A 19,936-nucleotide genomic window follows, 5' to 3' on the forward strand; every position below is an offset into this window, starting at 1 on the left:
TGGTCTCAGTTTAAGGAGAAGGGGTAAAGCTTTTAGGATTGAGAAAAATTTCAACACCTAGAGAGTTGTGAGCCTGTAGAATTCACTGTCACAAAAGTGGTTGAGGCCAAGACATGTATTTTCAAGAAAGAGGGAGATTGTGGCAAAGAGGATCAAAGAATATGGGGGAGGTTGGTATTGTGCTCGATGATTGGCTAAGACTATAATGAATGGTGGAGCAGGCTCAGCTGCTCAAAAGGCCTGTTCCTGCTCCTATCTTCTATGTACAGTTGCTTACGTCATGCAATAGACAATGGATAGACTTTTTAAAAAAAAAGTCACTTATTTTAATGTATTTTCCCAGTTCCTCATGCCTTCATAACTTTCCCATTTTCACATTTAATACTCTTGCTTCAGAATGAATTACTTCATTTTCAAACATAATGTAAAATTCTCACATATTGTGGTCACTCATTCTTGAAGGTATTTTAACAGCACAATTTGTTAATTAGCTCTCTTTTTGTTCCATAATACCAGATCCAAAATAGTGTTGTTCTTTAATTGGTTCCTCCCCTACATAAGTTGTCCCTCTGTCATTGGCTTTGCTGTGGCTGTACTCCTCTGAGGAACCATCACCCTCACCGCTGTAATATTAATTAGCAAGCAAGATAAATGTGGGGGACTCCTGCACTACTCATTTGAATTTCTTAAACCCCTATTAGATATCCATTTCCCCGTCTGCCTATACACTTCTAATCTGCAGTGACCACCTCCTGAGATGTGCTATCCAAATAGTTCTCAATCAAGATAAGGCTGAATCATTAGTTCTGGCTGAACAATGTAACTAATGAGTGACTGATCCATCTTGGCTCACATTCAGAGATCCCCAGCATCATAGATTCCAGAGTTGAGGGGGTTGGCCTATTAGGAGAGACCGAGTAGGATTATATTCATTGGCATTTAGAATGAAGGTGAATCTTCTAGAAATATATACAATTATGAAAGGAATAGATAAGATAGAAGTAGAGAGGAATTTTCCTCTGGTAGGTGAAACTAGGACAAGAGGGCATAGCCTCAAAATTAGGGGGAGCAGATTTAGGACCAAATTGAAAAGAAACTTCTTCACCCAGAGGGTTGTGAATCTGTGGAATTTCATGCCCAGTGAAGTAGTTGAGGCTTCCTCAGTAAATGCTTTTAAAGCTAAAAATTGTTTGAACAGTAATGGAATTAAGGGTTATGGTGAGAGGGAGGTTAAGTGGAGTAGAGTCCACAGAAAGGTCAGCCATGATTTTATTGAATGGCGGAACGGATTCGAAGGGCAAGATGGCCTACTCCTGTTCCTATTTCTTATGTTCTTATGCTTGACTGCTCAGATACTGAAGGAGTCCATGTCGTAATGCAGCAAGACCTGGACAATATCAGCTTTGGGCTTACAAATGCCAAGCAATATTCATACTACATAAGTGTCAGGTAACAACCATCTCGAACAAGAGGGAATCTAACCATTATCTCTTGATTTTTAATGGCATTGAGATCAACATCTGGGAGATTACCTTTGACCAGAAACTGAAATGGATTAGCCATATAGATACTGTGGCAGTAAGAGTAGGTCAGAGGCTCAGACTCCTGTAGTGAGTAACTCACCTCCTGACTCCCCAAAGCCTGTCCATTGTCTACAAGGTACAAGTTAAGATGAGTGCAACTCCAATGACAATCAAAAAACTCGACAACCATCCAGGACAAAGCAACCTGTTTGATGCTACCCCGTGCATAAACATTCTGTCCATCTACCGCCAGCAGTCAGTAAAGCCACTGTGTGCCATGTACACGATGCGCTGTAAAAATCACCAAAGGCTTCTGAAAACCATATATTATACAAGACCACTACCATCCAAAAGGATAAGGGAAACAGATAAGTGGGAACATTGCCATCTGCAAGTTCCTGTCCAAGCCACTCACCATTCTGAATATATTGCTGTCCCTTCCATGTCCATGGGTCAAAGTCCTGGAGCTATTTCCCAATAACATTGTTGGAGGGTATGCAGTTGGTCAAGAAAGCAGCTTATCAAGAGCAACTGAGGATAGACCATAAATGCTAATACCAACTGATAACCTTTTGGAGAAGAGGGACATGGCTAGGTGCAAAACTATGCTAATGTTTATTTCATGGGGTTACATGAAGTAAATTTTCTTCAATAAACACTTGAGTGATAACCATTGCATCTCAAAGAAAATAACTTGGATTTTTCAATGAAAATAATTTTGTTTCTTAGGCTGCAAACCCTGGCTGTTGTCTGGAAGATTTTGTGAGATGGTACTCTCCTCGTGACTACATTGAGGAAGAATTCACTGATGAAACAGGTGACAAGGTTCTCAGAGGAGAATTAAGTGCCAGAATGAAAATTCCTGGTAACATGTGGGTGGAGGCATGGGAAACAGCAAAGCCGATTCCAGTTCGACGACAAAGACGCCTCTTTGATGACACCAGGGAAGCTGAAAAGGTATAACTAATTTAAATAGTTACATTAATGGTGCAATAATAAGAGAAGCAAAAATTGCTGAGAGAAGATATGAAAGCAGGTTGCAGAGTGGGAAAATTGAAAAGGATCTTGGGCACTTGAAAAGCTAAATAATAAAGATTAGAGAGGATTTGAGATGAGAAGAAATTTTTTGATGAAGTTTTACAGGTGAGTACTGATTTTGGTAATGAAAGATTCATGAGCAGGAGGTGTAGCAATTAAATAGACTAACAATAGTTGTGGAGACAGTACTGAAAATGTTGGTGACTTTCAAAGTGAAGAAACATAGGCCGGTTGCACATTATTGGCGGAAGTCAGCTCATAAATGACTGGCTGTCGCAATAAAAACGTTTTTCCAGATATTTGTGAGGCTATATTTCTACAAGGTAACAACTGAGTAACCATAACCTAATATTAATTGTAGAAAAGCTTTGAGGGAGCATTATTGTCCAAATTATTAACTGCGAGATAAGTAAATGAGTAATGCCTTTGTCAAACATATGACCTTGTCAGTTCACAGTGTGTACCTTAAGTTTCCTGTGTGTATATCAGTAAAGTGCAAAGACAAAAAATATAAATGAGTACTTTGAGCATTTTTGGTATTGAATAATAACACAAGTTTAAATAAATGGACATGTAAAGCTCAATTGTTGTGTTGTGAATTTATGTAAGATGCTTTTGTCTAAAATTAGTGCATGTAGCTAAAATTCTGTGGCAGTAACCACAAATGTGTCTACAAATGTCTAGTCAGCAGTTTTATCGGGCAGCACTGCTGTGCAGGCATAATATTGAATAAAATTGTATGTTAATTAAGGATAGCCATCAGGGCTTTGACGAAAGATAATTTAATCGATCCCTTCAGAGAAATGATGGAATGTGTTGATAAAGGTGAATGGTGTTGGTATGGATTTTCAGTCATTTGATAAGTGTTGCATTGAAGCTGTCTAAATATAATATGTATATAGTATCAAAAAGGAGATGATCATAATCGATACAAAATATTGATGGCAGGACAGACAATATGGTAGCTCTGTTGAAAAGTCACCTAGACTCAACACTAGCTTGCTGTCTTCATGGATGCTGCCTGACCCACTCTGATCTCCAGCATATTTTGTTCTCAGTACAATGTAGTGTTATGTGATTAGACTTTTTTTTTCAGCGGGAAAAGGGATTAAAATGGTTATATTTCCCAGGTAAAAATGCACAGTATCAAAATTTACAGGTAATAGAAATGTAAACTATGTTTAATAACTTCAGGAAGTTAAGTTGCTAAATTAAGCAGATGAAATTATGGAGGAGGAGGAGGACAAGAAATGTATGCTCAATCGTAAATTTTTAAAAAGCAAAATACAGAAACTTAATTCACATGCAAACATCTTTAATATCTGGGAGAACGAGTTGATAAGGCTATGTTGGAAAAGCTACAGAGATTCTAAATTTTTAATACAGAGCACACAGTACAAAATCAAACACAACAGTAATTCTGTATTCTTTCCTGAAGAAGGGCCTGTGCCCGAAACGTCGAATCTCCTGTTCCCTGGATGCTGCCTGACCTGCTGTGCTGTTCCAGCAATAAAGTTTCAATTCTGTATAAAACATGCAGGCTGCAGTTTTGAATTTTTTACTTTAGTAAGGTTATCCAATACAAGCAGAAAGTACAGAACAAATTTTACTTAGCACATACCAGACATGATGGACTTTATGGGTAGAGACCACAGAAACCTTTTTTTAATTTGATCAAAGTTGACTTACAAGTTACATGGGTGTCTTGAAAATTGAGACATTTTCATAACGTAAATTGAGAAAAGCTATTTCTATTGGTCGATGAGTCAGTAATTAAAGGGTCTACATAGAAGATGGAAAGGAGAGTTTAAGAAATTCCTTTTTACAGTTACAGTTGTTAGGATACAGAACGTCATACTGGAAACACTGAATGAAAGAAAATGTTGAGTAGTTTATTAAGGAATAATTAAGGGGAAAGAGCTTGGACTTGAATTGATTCTTTAGTATGACTGACTGAAAGGTAGCCTCTTTTTTTATGTATAAAGTTCACTGATTCTGTGGCAAAATACTTGTCCTGGCAAGAGTGAGGATTCAAAACAAATGCTCCAAATGTAGAAGGATTCCATCAAATACCTCTTTTGGAGTTAAAAATGAAAAGCTATAAATAAAGTTTAAACTTAAGTGATTTAGAACTCAGGGCTTTAAAAGCCTGCTCTCTCTCTGTTGTGATTCTTTGAAATTTAGTGCCCAGGTTAGTAGTTGAGGAAATTAACTCGAAAATATAAAACTGGATGATTAGTAAAGTTGAGGGTAAATGAAAACAAAAACTGGTAGAATAGAATGGCCTGTTTCTGTATTATAATTTTGTATTGCTTTGTATTTCATGTGGGATCAAACTATTTCCATGTGGAAAACTTTTCAATATGACTTGTTACTTATGGTTTTAAATTTGATTGAATTTTCAGATGTGCAGCAGAAAATTGATATGCTTAAGGGTTTTTTTTTGCATTTGGGGGGAGAGACGATGTAATTTACAAAGTCTTGAGTAGTAAGATAAAATAGTATCAATCATTTTTGTTAAGGTTTTACTCATGGGATTTTAGTCATAATTTAATTGTACTTGTTTACAGATTTAGACCCATTTAATGAGACATGTGTTTCCTTTTAGGTTCTTCACTATTTAGTTGGGCTAAAACCTGCAGATTTGACTCAACATTTACTACCATGCATTTTGCATGCTGCATTGCTGAAAGTTAAAGAAGAAGGTAAAACTGTTATGTTTATAGACCAGATATAACATTAATATTTTAAGATATTTATAATTGTTTATAATTGGAAGTTATCAGCATTTCATAAAATTCTAATCTAATGTGTTAATTGACTTAATCATGACTTACGGGGAGAGTGCGGGTAAGTGGCATTGAAGTGCCCATCAGTCATGATTAAATGGCGGAGTGGACTTGATGGGCCAAATGGCCTTCCTTTCAATCCTATTTCTTATGGTCTTAATCTTATTGTTTGTTAAGCCTTTATAGTATTCTAATTTATGGGGTCTCCATGTGTATTGCTTGATCTTTGTGCTTTCAGTAGTAATGGTACAATTAATTTATTTACCATCTTCAACAGAATCAATGGAAGATATCCCCTCTGTAAGAAAAATAATCCAGCACATCATTGCTCATGCTAGCAAACTTCTAAGATATTCAAACCCTGATATCAAAAAATTGGAAGTAAGTTTTGCTGGCATTATCTGTCAGGAATATTCATACTTGTATAAAATGGGCCTTTAGAAAATAAGGAAACTACTATATGACCTTTTCTTCTAGGAGTTAATTGGTCAGATAATAGCTTCAGAAGCCATTATTGCAAGATCCAGATCACTTCAAGCTAAATTTGGAATCAAGAAATGTGAAAAGGAAGAGGAACGTGAAGAATTGGAGAGGTAAAAGATGTATTACATTGCTTTCCTAATCAGTAACTTGATTATTTTTACAGTTGCTTACCAACCGTTTCGCTTTGGTCCCATTGCCAACCCAATATATGGTCTGACCAAGGGAACTAAGTTTCTGATCTAAAGAGGTAAACCTGACATCAGGGTTCCTTGGTCCATGAGGAAGATTTCATTATGGAACTTAACCAATAGGGAACTTCCTCATTATATGAGGAATTAATAAGTTTAAGGTGGGTTATTGAAATAAAAAAGAAACTGGATTCTGGAGTGGGGTAACTGTGCTAATGTCACTGGACCAGAATTCCAAAACCCATAAAGACGATAAGATATTGGTTCAGCGCATCCAGTTTGCTCCAGTATTCAGTGAGTTCATAGTGAACTGATAATTCGCATCTCCACTTTCCTGCCTTGATTCTCTTACTGATTAAAAATCTGTCTGTCTGAACATCTAGGACATTGGTGAGGCCACTTAAGAATATTGCACATAATTCTGCTCATCCTTCTTTAGAAAAGATGTTGTTCAACTTGAGAGGGTGCAGACAAGATTTACTAGGATCTTGCTGGGACTCAAGGATTTGAGTCCTAGCGAGGCACTGAATAGGTTGGGGCTAACCAACTGAACTAACCTGAACAGGCTGGGACTTTTTTCCCTGGAGCATCAGAGGCTGAGAGGTGACCTTGTGGAGGTTTATAAAATCATGAGGAGCCTGGATAGGGTTAAATAGCCAAGATCTTTTTTCCAGGATGAGGGAGGTTCAAAACTAGAAGGCATAGGTTTAAGGTGAGAGGGGAAAGATTCAAAAGAAATAATCTGTTCATGCGTGCATTGAAAGAGCTGACAGAGGAAATAAGGGAGATGGGTAAAATCACAGCATTTAAAAGGCATCTGGATGTGTATATGATTAGGAAAGGTTTAGACGGATAAGAGCCAAATGCTGACAAACTGGATTAGGTCAGATTGGGATGTCTGGTTGGTGCTGCTGAGTTGAACTGACAAGTTTGTTCCCATGCTGTATGGCTCTATGGTCCAGCCTCCACAACCCTCTGCGGTTTTAAAAAAAAAATCCACAGATTCAATATCCTCAGAAGAAATTACTCCTCATATCTGCCTTAAATGTGTCACCTGTTGTTTTGAGATTATATGTTCTGGTCCTCAATTCTCCCACAAAGGGAAATGACCTTTCTACACCTGCCCTCACGAATCCTCTAAGGATCTTGTTTGTTTCATTAAGATTGCTCTCATTCTTCTGTATTCTGAGTACAGGCCCAATCTACTCAACCTCTCCGCATAAGAGTCCCTCCATACCTGGTATCAGCCTAATGAACCTTCTCTTTCTGCCTCCCTCCGATATGATGCCCAAAGCAATGCACAGTATTCCAATTGTTGTCTGATTTTTTTCCTTGTATAGTAAATAGCAAATTGTTTATTAAAACTCTCCTTACTTTTATGCTCCATTCTCTTTGAAATAAAGGGTGATGTTTCATTTGCTTTCCCTATAACCTGCTGAACTTGTTTGCTGGATTTTTGTAATTCATGTACAAAGACTCCCAAATCCCTCTGTTCCAAAGTTTTATGCAGTCTTTCTCCATTTAAATAATGTTCACCACCTCTATTCTTACTACCAAAGTGCATGGTCTCACATTTCCCCACTCTGTTTTCTATGAGTCAAGTTTTTGTCCATCTGTCTGTATTCCTCTGCAGACGGTTGGTGTCATCCTCACCACTTTCTTTCACACCTATTTTTATATCATCTGCAAATGTGACTGTATTACATACATTTTCCCCATCCAAGCTATTAACATATATTATGAATAATGATGGTCCCAGCACTGATCCTCGTGGCACACCGCGAGTTACAGGTTACCATCCTAAAAAATCTAACTTATTCCAATTATCTGTCTTCTATCCATATTAATATACTACCTCCCAATCCACGGGCGACTTTGAGTAGCTCAACATGCAGTACTTTATCAATCTTTTGGAAATCCAAATATATTAAATTCACTACTTTTTTATCTATCCTCTTGTGACCTCCTCAAGAAAGTCTATATTTAACAGACGTGATTTCCCCTTCATGAAGCCATGCTGACTCTAACATATTATCTATTTCTAAATGCTGTTCTGTTACATTCTTTACTTTAGATACTTAACATTTTCCCAGTGAATTCAGAGCATGGATAAGAACATGGGTCAGGCATATCATAGCTATAACAGAAACATAGCTGAGGGAGGGACAGGACTGACAGCTCTTGGGTATAGATGCTATAGGAAAGATAAAGGGGAGGCAAGAAAGGAGGGGAGTTTTTGATTAGGGATTACATCACAGCAGTACTTCAAGAGGATATTCCTGGGGGATCATATAATGAAGTTCTATGGGTGGAACTGAGAAATAAGAAGGGGGTGATCACTTTGGAATTGTACTATAGAACCCCCAATAGTCAGTGGGAAATTGAGGAGCAAATACATAGGGAGGTTGCAGATAGCCGTAAGCATAATAGGATTGTAATAATAGGGTATTTAAACTTTCTGATGACTAAAACTGAAACATCCAGAGAGGCTTACCTCGCTTCATAATCTGTTCAAAAAAGTGTGACATGGGGTATGACCTACCTTTCACCCCTCTCTTCCCCCCCCCCCCAACCCATCTGTAATAAAGGTGTCATTAAATGAAATGCAGACCTTTCACTCACTAATCAACAAATAACAATTTATTTATTTAACCCTAACAATGAACAAATTAACAGAATTACTACAAACCGAACAATTCCTTCCTAACTACTAACTCCACTAAATTCTACTATTCTAATAAACACAGGTCCCACTTAAATAAATCCAAGTAATAAGAAAATAATACATTAAAACTTAGTTTCTCAAAGTTCACACTGAACTTTGGAATTCTGGAATGCTCTGCCTTCTATCCAGCCTTTCTTCTGATCCTGCTGACAGGGATGTTTTCTCTGAATTCTCCTGTGAGAACTCTTAGCTAGAACTACGATGGTACCTTTTATGGATAAATGGGTGCTTTCTTAGAGAGCTTAGAGGTTTCTTGTGAGAGCTGATGTTTATTTCTCAGATGGTTTGCTTTCATTTCAGATGGCATTTGGCTCTCACCGATTTTCAAATACCCCCTTTTTTATAACCTTCATGACCTATTAATTTCTTTACAATTCCATTGATTCTGAGTTGTTAAAACCACCAAATTTAAATTTAATAGGTTAGTGGTAGTTTCTAAGTGCTTGGTTTAAATTAATTATCTGATTCCAGCCAGTTGCCAAAGCATCACAAGCCTAAGATTTCCAATCTCACAGTCATTCCATACATGTTTCAATTTCAGAACTGTCTGTACAATTTTCAGCTACTTACAGACACAGTCTCTGTGCAAAGTTCTAAGCTTAACAAAGCACTTCATCTCATAAAGGGACCACGCACACTTTCCCCTATTATCTTTTTACCAACAAATTCTAGTTTCCTGCCTTCCACGTCATGAGTACTCTACACAGCTTACAACTGGGACTGCCATAGTGTTAAGGGCTTGGTTCAGGAATAATTTAAGTATGTTCAAGAGAACTTTCTCAATCAAGACAGCCTTAGATTAGATTTAGATTAAATTACATTACAGTGTGGAAACAGGCCCTTCGGCCCAACAAGTCCACACCGACCCGCCGAAGCGAAACCCACCCATACCCCCACATTTACCCCTTACCCAACACTACGGGCAATTTAGTATGGCCAATTCACGTGACTCTGCACATCTTTGGACTGTGGGAGGAAACCGGAGCACCCGGAGGAAACCCACGCAGACACGGGGAGAACGTGCAAACTCCACACAGTCAGTCGCCTGAGGCGGGAATTGAACCCAGGTCTCTGGCGCTGTGAGGCAGCAGTGCTAACCACTGTGCCACCGTGCCGCCCATAAGGGGGCAAAAGTCAACCTCCTCTTTGGAAATAAAGCAGGGCAAGTGACTGAGGTGTTAGTGGCAGAGCACTTTGGGACCAGTGACCATAATTCTAATAATTTTTAAATCGTTATTGAAAAGGATAGACCTGGTCCACAACTTAAAGTTCTAAATTGCGGCAAGGCCAATTTTGATGGTATTAGACAGGAACTTTCAAAAGTGAGATAATGAGAGATCAGGGACACATATTCACTAGCACCTGTTAATGAGAAGAGCAAGCCTGGCAGGAGTAGGGAATCTTGGGTAACTAGAAATATTGAAGTTCTGGTCAAGAAAAAAAAGGAAGCACGTGTCAGGTATAGACCATTGAGATCAAGTGAATCTGTTGAGTTTGGGGGTGTAGGAGTGTACTTAAGAGGGAAATCAGGAGTGCAGAAAGGGGACATAGCTTCAGCAGATAAAGTAAAGGAGAATCCAAAGAAATTCTATGACTGTATTAAGGGCAAAAGATTAACTAGGGAGAGAGGGGATAAGGATGTCACTGGACAGGCCAGTATTTATTGCCCATCCTTAGTTGCTCAGAGGGCAGTTAAGAGTCAAGTGGATTGTGGGTCTGGAGTCACATGTAGGCTAGATCAGATAAGGATGGTAGTTTCCTTCCCTAAAGGTTGTTAGTGAACCGGATGGGCTTTTCCCGACAATCAGCAATGATTTCATCGTCATCATTAATGATAAAATTAATGACTTTTAATTCCAGATTTTTATTGAATTCAAATTCTACCATCTGGGTCCCTGGGTTTCTGAAAAGAAATCGACCTATTAGGAAATGTTACAATATATGTCTAGGGCAGGTAGGACTTGAAGCCAGATCTTCTGGTCCAGAGGTAAGCGTACTACTAAGAATAGTAGCTTGGGTTACTAGAGAAAGAGATACTACAGAAGCTAATGGGACTAAGGACTGATACATCCTCTGGACCGGATGGGATGCATTCTAGGATATTAAAGGAAGTAGCTGCAGAAATACTGGACGCCCAGTAGTAATCTTCCAAGTCCTGAAGAAGGATTATACCCGAAGCGTTGATTCTCTTGCTCTTCAGATGCTGTCTGACCTGCTGTGCTTTTTCCAGTGCCATGCTTTGCCCATTTCTCGATTGATAGTCCAGCGAGAATACCATGAGGCCATTGCCACCTCATTCAAAGAAAAATAACAGGGTTCTTTCCCAGTCTGGGTTAGATTCTGAACAATAAAGCGCTCTAAATCTCTGAAAGTCTCCTGCTGCCTAATTCAATGTATGAATATCAGCCTGTGAAACAACTTTTTTGCCTTGCCCACATTGAATACATAGTGGTGGAATGCGATTTTTAAGTAGGCACTATATTTTATTGATAGTATTTCTCAGGTCTGTCTTTTTGGCTTCACAATAAAGGCAGTACCATTGGCTGCATAGTCCCTATATCTTGGAATTCACTCCCTAAACATTTCTACCTTACCACCCTTTTTAAAGGTGCTTCTTTAAAATGTTAAAAATCACAACACCAGGTTATAGTCCAACAGGTTCATTTGGAAGCACTCGCTTTTGGGGTGCTGCTCCTTCACCAGATGGTTGTGGGTTGTCAGACCACATGACACAGAATTTATAGCAAAAGATTACAGTGTCATGCAACTGAAATTATATATTGAACAAACCTCGATTGTCAAGTCTGTCTTTTAGAATGGGTTGCATGTTTCGGTACATTAAGTCACCTTCTCGAGATAGCTTAAGGTTTTATAACAAAAGGTTATAAACTCAGACAATGTATTAAAGGTGTGAGGTCAGAGTCTGTCTGTATTCCAATCTTGAGTCAGACTGGTTCTATTTTCAAAGTGGAACTTACAGACTGTAACATGGATTGACCGCCTGCAGATTGTGTGCATTTTTGAGCAAAATAGAATGTATCTGCAAACATGATTCTGCAAATATAAATTCATCCTATAGATTTATATGAATGTGTGCATGCAAGAGAAAGTGTTTGAGTGTGAGTGCATGTCAAATGTGTGAAAGCTTGGTAAAGTGTGTGTGGATGTGATGGAGTATAGGCTGTGTGTGTGTGGAGGCAGGTGGTGTGTGTGTGAGAAAGTGTGTGTATGAGAGAGGGCCTGTGTGAGTATGAGAGTATATAGGAGTGTGTGTGTGTGTGTAGTGCAGTGGGGTCACCTGTAGTTTGACATGAACCCAAGATCCCTGTTGAGGCCATCCCCATGGGTACCGAACTTGGCTATCAGTCTCTGCTCGGCCACTTTGTGTTGTTGCCTATCCTGAAGTCCACTTTGGAGGACGGTTGCCTAAAGATTTGAGGCCGAATGTCCCTGACTGTTGAAGTGCTCACCGACTGGGAGGGAACACCCCTGTCTATTGATTGTTGTGCGGCGTCCATTCGTCTGTTGTTGTAGAGTCTGCATGGTCTTGCCAATGTACCATGTCCTGGGGCATCCTTGCCTGCAGCGTATGAGGTAGACAACGTTGGCCGAGTAACATAAATATCTGCTATGCACATGGTGGGTGGTGTCCCCACAGGTAATGGTGGTATCTGTGTCAACGCTCCGATATGTCTTGCAGTGGTTGTTATAACAAACTTGTATGATGTTATGGTCGATGTTGTCCTGAAGGCTGGGCAGTTTGCTGTGAACAATTGTCTGTTTATGGTTTGGCAGTTATTTTAAAGGTGAGAAGTAGGGTAAGGTCTTGGTGAGATGCTCCTCTTCATTGATATTGTGTTGCAGGCTGCGAAGAACATGGCATAGTTTCTTGACTCCCAGGAAATACTGGATAATGAAGGGTATCCTATTGGTTGTAACCCGTGTCTGTTTCCTGAAGAGGTCATTACGGTTTCGCGCTGTGGCACCATTGGACTTGGCAGTCGATGAGTTGAGCATCGTACCCTGTTCTTATGAGGGTATCCGTGAGCACCTTCAGGTGTCCGTCACATTCCTCCTCATCTGAACAGATCCTTTGTATGCATAGGGCTTGTCCATAGCAGATGGCTGTTTTAATATGTTTAGGGTGGAAGCTAGAGAAGTGTAGCATCATGAGGTTATCCGTGGGTTTGTGGTAGAGTGAGGTACTGATGTTCCCATCCTTGATGGAGATGCATGTGTCCAAGAATAAGACAGATACCAAAGAGTAGTCCATAGTTAGTCTGATGGTGGGATGAAACATGTTATCACAGTGTATTAACTGCCTGCAGATTGTACAGTTTTTGAGCAAAATGGAATGTATCTGTAAATATGACCAATAGGGTACCCTTCATTGTCCAGTACTCCCAGGAGCCGAAAAACTACTCCATGTTCTTTGCAGCCTACAACACATTATCGATGAGGATGAGCATGGGTTCAGAAAAGGTTTGCAAGGATGTTGCTAGGGTTGGAGGATTTGAGCTATGGGGAGAGGTTAAATAGGCTATGGCTGTTTTCTCTGGAGTGTTGGAGACTGAGTGGTGACCTTATAGAGGTTTATAAAATCATGAGGGGCATAGATAGGATAAATAAACAAAGCCTTTTCCCTGGGGTGGGGGAGTCCAGAACTAGAGGGCATTGGTTTAGGGGGAGACAGGAAAGATATAAAAGACACCTAAAGGGGCACCTTTTTCACGCAGAGTATGGTACGTGTATGGAATGAGCTGCCGGAGGAAGTGGTGGAGGCTGTAACAATTGCAACATTTAAGAGGCATCCAGATGGATATACGAATAGGAAGGGTTTGGAGGGATATTGGCCGGGTGCTGGCAGGTGGGACTAGATTGGGTTGGGATATCTGGTCGGCATGGATGTGTTGGACCAAAGGGTCTGTTTCCATGCTGTACATCTCTATGACTCTAAGATCTTCTCTACGTCTCCACGTCTCACCCTTAAACAAACGCCAAACCTTAAACTGTTGTTCGCCCAGTCTTTAGGACAACATCGACCACAACACCATACAGCCCAGACATGTTAACCACTCCGTGTAAGAGTGTTGACACGGATACTACCAATACCCCTGGGGACGCTATCTCATACACTGCAGGCAAGGATGCCCTGAGACATGGTACATTGGCGAGACCAAGCAGGCGCTACGACAACAGCTTTTGCCCGAAACGTTGATTTTGCTGCTCCTTGGATGCTGCCTGAACTGCTGTGCTCTTCCAGCACCACTAATCCAAAAACAATAATCAACAGACCCAGCAGTGTTCTCTCCCAGTTCTGAAGCACTTCAGCGGTCAAGGACATTCAGTCTCGGATCTTCAGGTCACCATCCTCCAAGGCGATGCAGAGTGGCTGAGCAGAGGCTGATAGCCAAGTTCGGTAACCATAAGGATGGCCTCAACCGGGATCTTAAATTTATGTCAGACTACAGATGTCCCCACTACACTGTACAGTCAATCTCAGTTTCACTGTCACCGTCACTGTCTCCCTCCCTCCCACACTCCTGCATGCTCTCAAATTCATGCAGACCCTCTCTGATGCAAATGTTGTCTCTCATATATGCACGTACACACACACTCCCACGCTCATCCATGCACATACCCTTTCACAGGCTTATACGCCATCACACCCACCCATATACTTTACCAAACTTTCACACATGCAAACGCACACTCACACATACAGTCACATGCGTGCACACTGTCTTCTCATGCACACACACACACATATATAAGTCGATGGGGTGAATTTGTATTTGCAGATACGTTCTATTTTGCTCAAAAAATGCACAATCTGCAGGCAGTCAACCCATGTAATATTTTGTAAGTTCCAGTTTGAAAACAGAACCAGTTTGACTCTAGATTGGAATACAGACAGACTGTGATCTTTAATGCATTGTTTGAGCTGAGATGTCATCTTTTGTTATAAAACCTTCAGGTGACTTCAAAGATGCTCTGGAATTTTCATGTTAATGAACCAAAACTTGCAACCCATTCTAAAAGAGGAAAGACTTGACAATTGAGGTTTGTTCAATATACAATTTCAGTTGCATGACATTGTACTCTTTTGCCTTTAAACACTCCACAACCACTTATGAAGGAGCATCATTCTGAAAGCTAGTGCTTCCACATAAACCTGTTGGACTATAACCTGGTGTTGTGTGATTTTTAACTTTGTGCACCCAGTCCCACACTTGCTCCTCCATATCATTCTTTGAAATGTGCCTCCTTGACAAAGCTTTTGGTCACCTGTCCTAAATCATTCATGGCTAACTGTCAAAGTCCTTTTGCTAGCATGCATAATTGACATATTGCAACATTACAGTATATTCAAGACACTTTCAATAAAAGTCACTATTCTCCATTTAACAGCAAAGCTCGACCCTTAAAAACTTGTAATTGTTTTCTTTTAATTCTTCTTTAACTTGAGTTTTTTTCAAACAATGGACAGAATGTTAATCAATTTACTGTTTAAATACTGAGAGATTATATCTTGAAAATAAAACTTTGACCTAAGATTGCTATGAATATTTTTTGATTCAACTGTATTTTGCTTTATCATGCTGAACATTAAGGCAGAAGCATTAAAATAAATATTGTAGTTCAAAACAAAATGCTGCTTTGATTTCTAAAATGTTTGCCTATTGGTATATTCTTCGCAGGCTGAGAAAGTACACAAACAATTTGATCCAGGGTCCTGAGACACTTAAATGACCCTGGGAGCTGGGCAGAAGGTCATCTTCATCTTCATCTTTAGTACCTTGCCTTGGTGATATTGTAGACATACAGCAGCACCTCGTTCTTTAGGGGAATTGTATCACATCAAGCTGTGGCACTTGTCACATTAGCAAATAATGATTGATTAATCCAGTGGTATTCTTGTTCTCAGTTAAGTGGGATTGAAATAGAAGCATTATCGTACAGATTTAGACATAGTTAGAATGTTACAATGTTAGTAGCATAATACAGTATTCAAGGTTTGTGTAAAGATTTGTCGCTCAGATGTTGGTTGTTGTAGTTGGGATATCTTTGCCGAGCTGGGAAGTTGATTTGCAAGTGTTTCGTCCCTTGTCTAAATGACATCCTCGGTGCTTTGGAGCCTCTGGTGAAGTGCTGCTGTACTGTCTCTTCTGGAATTTATTTATTTCCGTTGCTGCTGCTTCCAGTTATTCAATATGGTGGCCGGCATATTGCAGCACACTTGACCCAGGAAGGGAAGGAGAAGAACACCTCTACAGAGTATTCGCCGAGAACGGATATTCCCGCAATTTCATCCGCAGATGCAAACAACACGACAAGGACATGCCATGACCTAACTCACTAGCTACACTACCTTACATAAACAACATCACGGAACTGATAGCCAGGCTTCTCCGACCACTGGGATTCATTACCATCTGTAAACCGACAACTCACCAGGACAAAAGACCCTAAACCCTCATGCTTCAGATAAACATCATTTAAAAGATTCCATGCAAAGACTGCACATAACACTATATGGGACAAATAAGCAGACAGCTAGCAATCCACATCAGCGAACACCAACTAGCCACTAACCAGCTGTCCCTAGTAGAGAGAGAGAGAGAGAGACACACACACATATAATGACAAGGACCACACATTCAACTGGGACAACACAACTATCATAGGACAAGCCAAACAGAGGACTGCCAGGGAATTTCTAGAAGCATGGCTCTCATCCACTGACTCCTTCAATGAGCATATAGACCTAGACCCAATATATCAGCCACTACAACGAGCAACCGGAATGGAACCATATAAGTTCAAGAAGACGCAGTACAGCAGCGCTTCACGGGAGGTGCCAAAGCACTGAAGATGTCACCTAGACGGGACGAACTGTCTGCAAAACAAATTCCCAGCTCAGCGAACATACCCACAACTACGATAGTACAATAACTTGTGATTTTGCTTAAAAGTCTGGATTATTAATGTATTAATATATTTAATGTGCTCAATGATTATTTATCTGTCTTGCATAATATGTGCTCTATGTTTGATGTTTCCACCAGTTTCACACAAATCTAGCTTTGGAATTTGTCTAAAATTGAACTGAAATGGGCATACCAGTAGACATTCAGAAGATTGGCATGCGAGAAGACTTTTATCATTCACTGGTTTAATTTTTTTTTCATTAGGTTTGTCAGCCAACTTTTAGAACAGCCTGAAGTGCCAGTCATTGGAGCAGGACGAGGGCCTACAGGGAGCATTATTTACAAACTGTTTGTGAATGCACAGAGGGTACGGACAAACTGAAATTCAATCTGTCAATATTTGGATTTCTTAAAACTGATTTGATTAATTATTTCTGTCAGGTGTTCTGCCCGATTTGTAAAGATGATGGTACGCAGTACAGTTTTTTTTCCTTCAGTTAATGACATAGATCAAGGGAATGTGCAAGTGAACACACTGTCAATTTAATACTTCATTAAATATGAAACCAAATGGTTTGCATTGCAATATATATTGCCGAGCAAACTATCCACAGCTCCAATCCAAATAAATATGTGAAGGGACCGAAGAAATAAGTAAAATCACAGTAGCTAAATAACTCTCATCTTTGGAACTACTGTCTTTATAAATGTTTCAATATTTGTGCGGTGCTGTTCATGCTTTCAGTTCAGACTTTGCTCAACGTAACATGGGCAGAATCATTTGAAGTGCTGTTTGCATTAATACATTTCCGCTCCCTATACAGAATGCCACGAAATGAAGTCAAATGACTTGCCATTTAGTGTGTCAGCCCTCTGTTAGTTATGATATGGTGGGTGTCCCCTCTAAAATAGTGATTGTGGGTACAAGTTCTCTGTATTGAGTTAAGCACAAAAATCTGTTCTAACTCTGAGGAGAAGCTGCACTTCTGGATGTGGTGTCTTTCAGGTGAAATGTTAAACCATTTCAACGTCATAATTACTGTTTTTGAATAGGAGCAGGGGAGTTGTCCCTAAGATCTATCCCTCAACACGAATGCTTATATGTGCATCAGGTACTATAGGTATTTACGGATATTACACAGTAGAGCACATTATGGTGGCAACGAGATTCAATGGCAGCATTAGTAACAAGCCAGAACAGAATATTGGAGTTCAGTATTTGTTCAATGGGCATAACAAAGAAAACTCCCTTTTTTTGTTTTGAAACAGCGACAACAAAGTGTGAAGTAAAATTAATGAATTGCTGCATGCCATTAACAAGTTTCTGGTGATTAATCACCATCTCATTTAGGATTGCTGTTGATGTACCTATTACTTTGATATTTCTAATGGTTGATTTATGTAATAAATACCAATGATGACTAAGTTTAAATAGTGATCACTTTACGTCAAAGGGGTATGTTTTCATATTTTAAAAAGAATATATTTATTTTAACTTTAGTTTAACCCCTTATTAACCATCTGACTTGACTTTCCTTTCTTCATCATTGTTTCTCTCCTAATACTACTATTCTCTCAACCCTTCTCAAGCTGGCTGAATCTACTGAAGAGGTAACGACCAGCCATTTCCTCCATTACCCTCCTATCATGCCTCATGTAGATGCAGTTATTTTTAGGATAGTTTATAAATGGCAGGAACCTAGCGTAAAACAGAGATTCTCTCTGACTTCTACATTATTATATTTAAATACAAGATATTTTAATGGCCCATCTGCTTCACCAGATCATTCAGAGAGAATGTCACTAATATGGAAAGTGTTTCTTACCAAATTATTTTTACATATTTCAAAATCTTAAAATAATATTCACATTGTAATCAATTGTTCATTGAAAAAGAGTGTTCATTCAGTGCAAGTCAGTTGTGTGTCATGAGTTGGATTTGAACTTTAAAATGTACATTCACATTTCATAAAGTAATTTTCATTTTTAAAATATTAGTCCATTTTCAGAGGTATTGAATGATTTTAAGCACTGAGCCTATTGAATTATTTTCAGCATATTTGCCAGAATCATTTTCAGCATCTACATGTTTGGTCAACTTAATTTACAGCTTCCTCATTAAATTTTGTGCATATCACTAAATTACTGATTTGCCTTTTGTCTGTGACTGCTAGATTAATTTTAACTACTGTTCAGAAGTAATTGGTGTAAAACAAAAATCTCTTCTGTTTTTAAGGCTGCTACTCTGACTCCAATTGACGATGAACTTAGAAAGCCAGGTTCTTCTGATGAGCATAGATCAAGCTCAGGAACAGTCTCAGAATTTCCTCCTCCAACTGGACGTGAAATAATTCTCCGGACATCTGTACCACGTCCTGCACCATACTCCAAATCTTTACCACAGCGCATGTACTGTGTTATGTTAAAAGATGAATTCCGTCTAGCTGGAGCATTTTCATCAGATACGTCATTCTTTTAAAATTGGAATATTTGATCATTAATCCATTAAAATATTATCATACAAAATAATTCCATGTCTTTCCCACATATTTTCACATACTTGAGTAGACTTTTAAAGGAATATTTTTGGGCTCTATGTTAAACATCAGTGGCCCAATCTAAAAATGCTATTAAATGTTTTTCAAGTAACCGTGTAACGAGTACAATGCATGCACATGTAGAAAACTTGTATTGATCCTGGCAGTAGTGTAGATAATGGTCTGAATTTCAATTTCAGCACAAATATTTAAAATTGCATAGTTATAATTATGAAACTGTTCCAATGTAAAATGTGACTACTGTAAAATGATACTGATTAATGCATTGTGAATTTTTGATATGGTCATTACTTCAGTTGCTGTATTGGTCAATACAGGAATAGCAGCATTGTTTATTGAATTATTATTAATGCTGTAGAAGGAGTTTGGAACTGTCACACAAAACAAATGTCTGTAACATGTACTCTATATCAAAGATATTTCTTGTTGTGGATGCTTGAAGGATTTTATTGCATTAATAAATCTTATTAAAGCAGGTGTTTTCAATCTTGTAAAAACCCTGGACACTCTACATCAAATATGTGCCTAACCTAGACTCCAGTGATTTCTAGAGTGGGGATTTGTCTAGATTAATGTACTCTGCTGTTTTCAATACTGTTAAACAACCAGATCCAGTGGGACACATCACCTTGCTAGAGTTTATCTAGATGGATTTCAGTAAGGTGTTTGACAAGGTTCTCATGGTAGACTGGTTAGCAAGT

General features: G+C 39.1%; 1 protein-coding gene across 4 annotated transcripts in view; it reads left to right on the plus strand.

Annotated features, from left to right (window-relative positions):
- Positions 1-19,710, plus strand: part of rab3gap1 (RAB3 GTPase activating protein subunit 1) — an 89,460-nt gene extending 69,750 nt beyond the window's left edge. For 3 of the 4 annotated variants that reach the window (XM_043694040.2, XM_087989203.1, XM_087989202.1), the window contains 7 exons: positions 2,253-2,480; positions 5,170-5,266; positions 5,628-5,731; positions 5,828-5,943; positions 16,942-17,044; positions 18,268-18,288; positions 18,914-19,710. In XM_043694040.2, coding sequence (XP_043549975.1) covers positions 2,253-2,480; positions 5,170-5,266; positions 5,628-5,731; positions 5,828-5,943; positions 16,942-17,044; positions 18,268-18,288; positions 18,914-19,156 — 912 coding nt within the window. In that variant the 3' untranslated portion in view covers positions 19,157-19,710. The remainder of the gene's footprint in view (positions 1-2,252; positions 2,481-5,169; positions 5,267-5,627; positions 5,732-5,827; positions 5,944-16,941; positions 17,045-18,267; positions 18,289-18,913) is intronic. The other variant, XM_043694041.2, reaches the window with a different exon arrangement.
- The last annotated feature ends 226 nt before the right edge of the window (positions 19,711-19,936 follow it).

This window comes from Chiloscyllium plagiosum, unplaced genomic scaffold, assembly GCF_037043375.1.
Source record: "Chiloscyllium plagiosum isolate Xiang-an unplaced genomic scaffold, Cpla_swu_hap1 HiC_scaffold_7, whole genome shotgun sequence".
NCBI lineage: Eukaryota > Metazoa > Chordata > Chondrichthyes > Orectolobiformes > Hemiscylliidae > Chiloscyllium > Chiloscyllium plagiosum.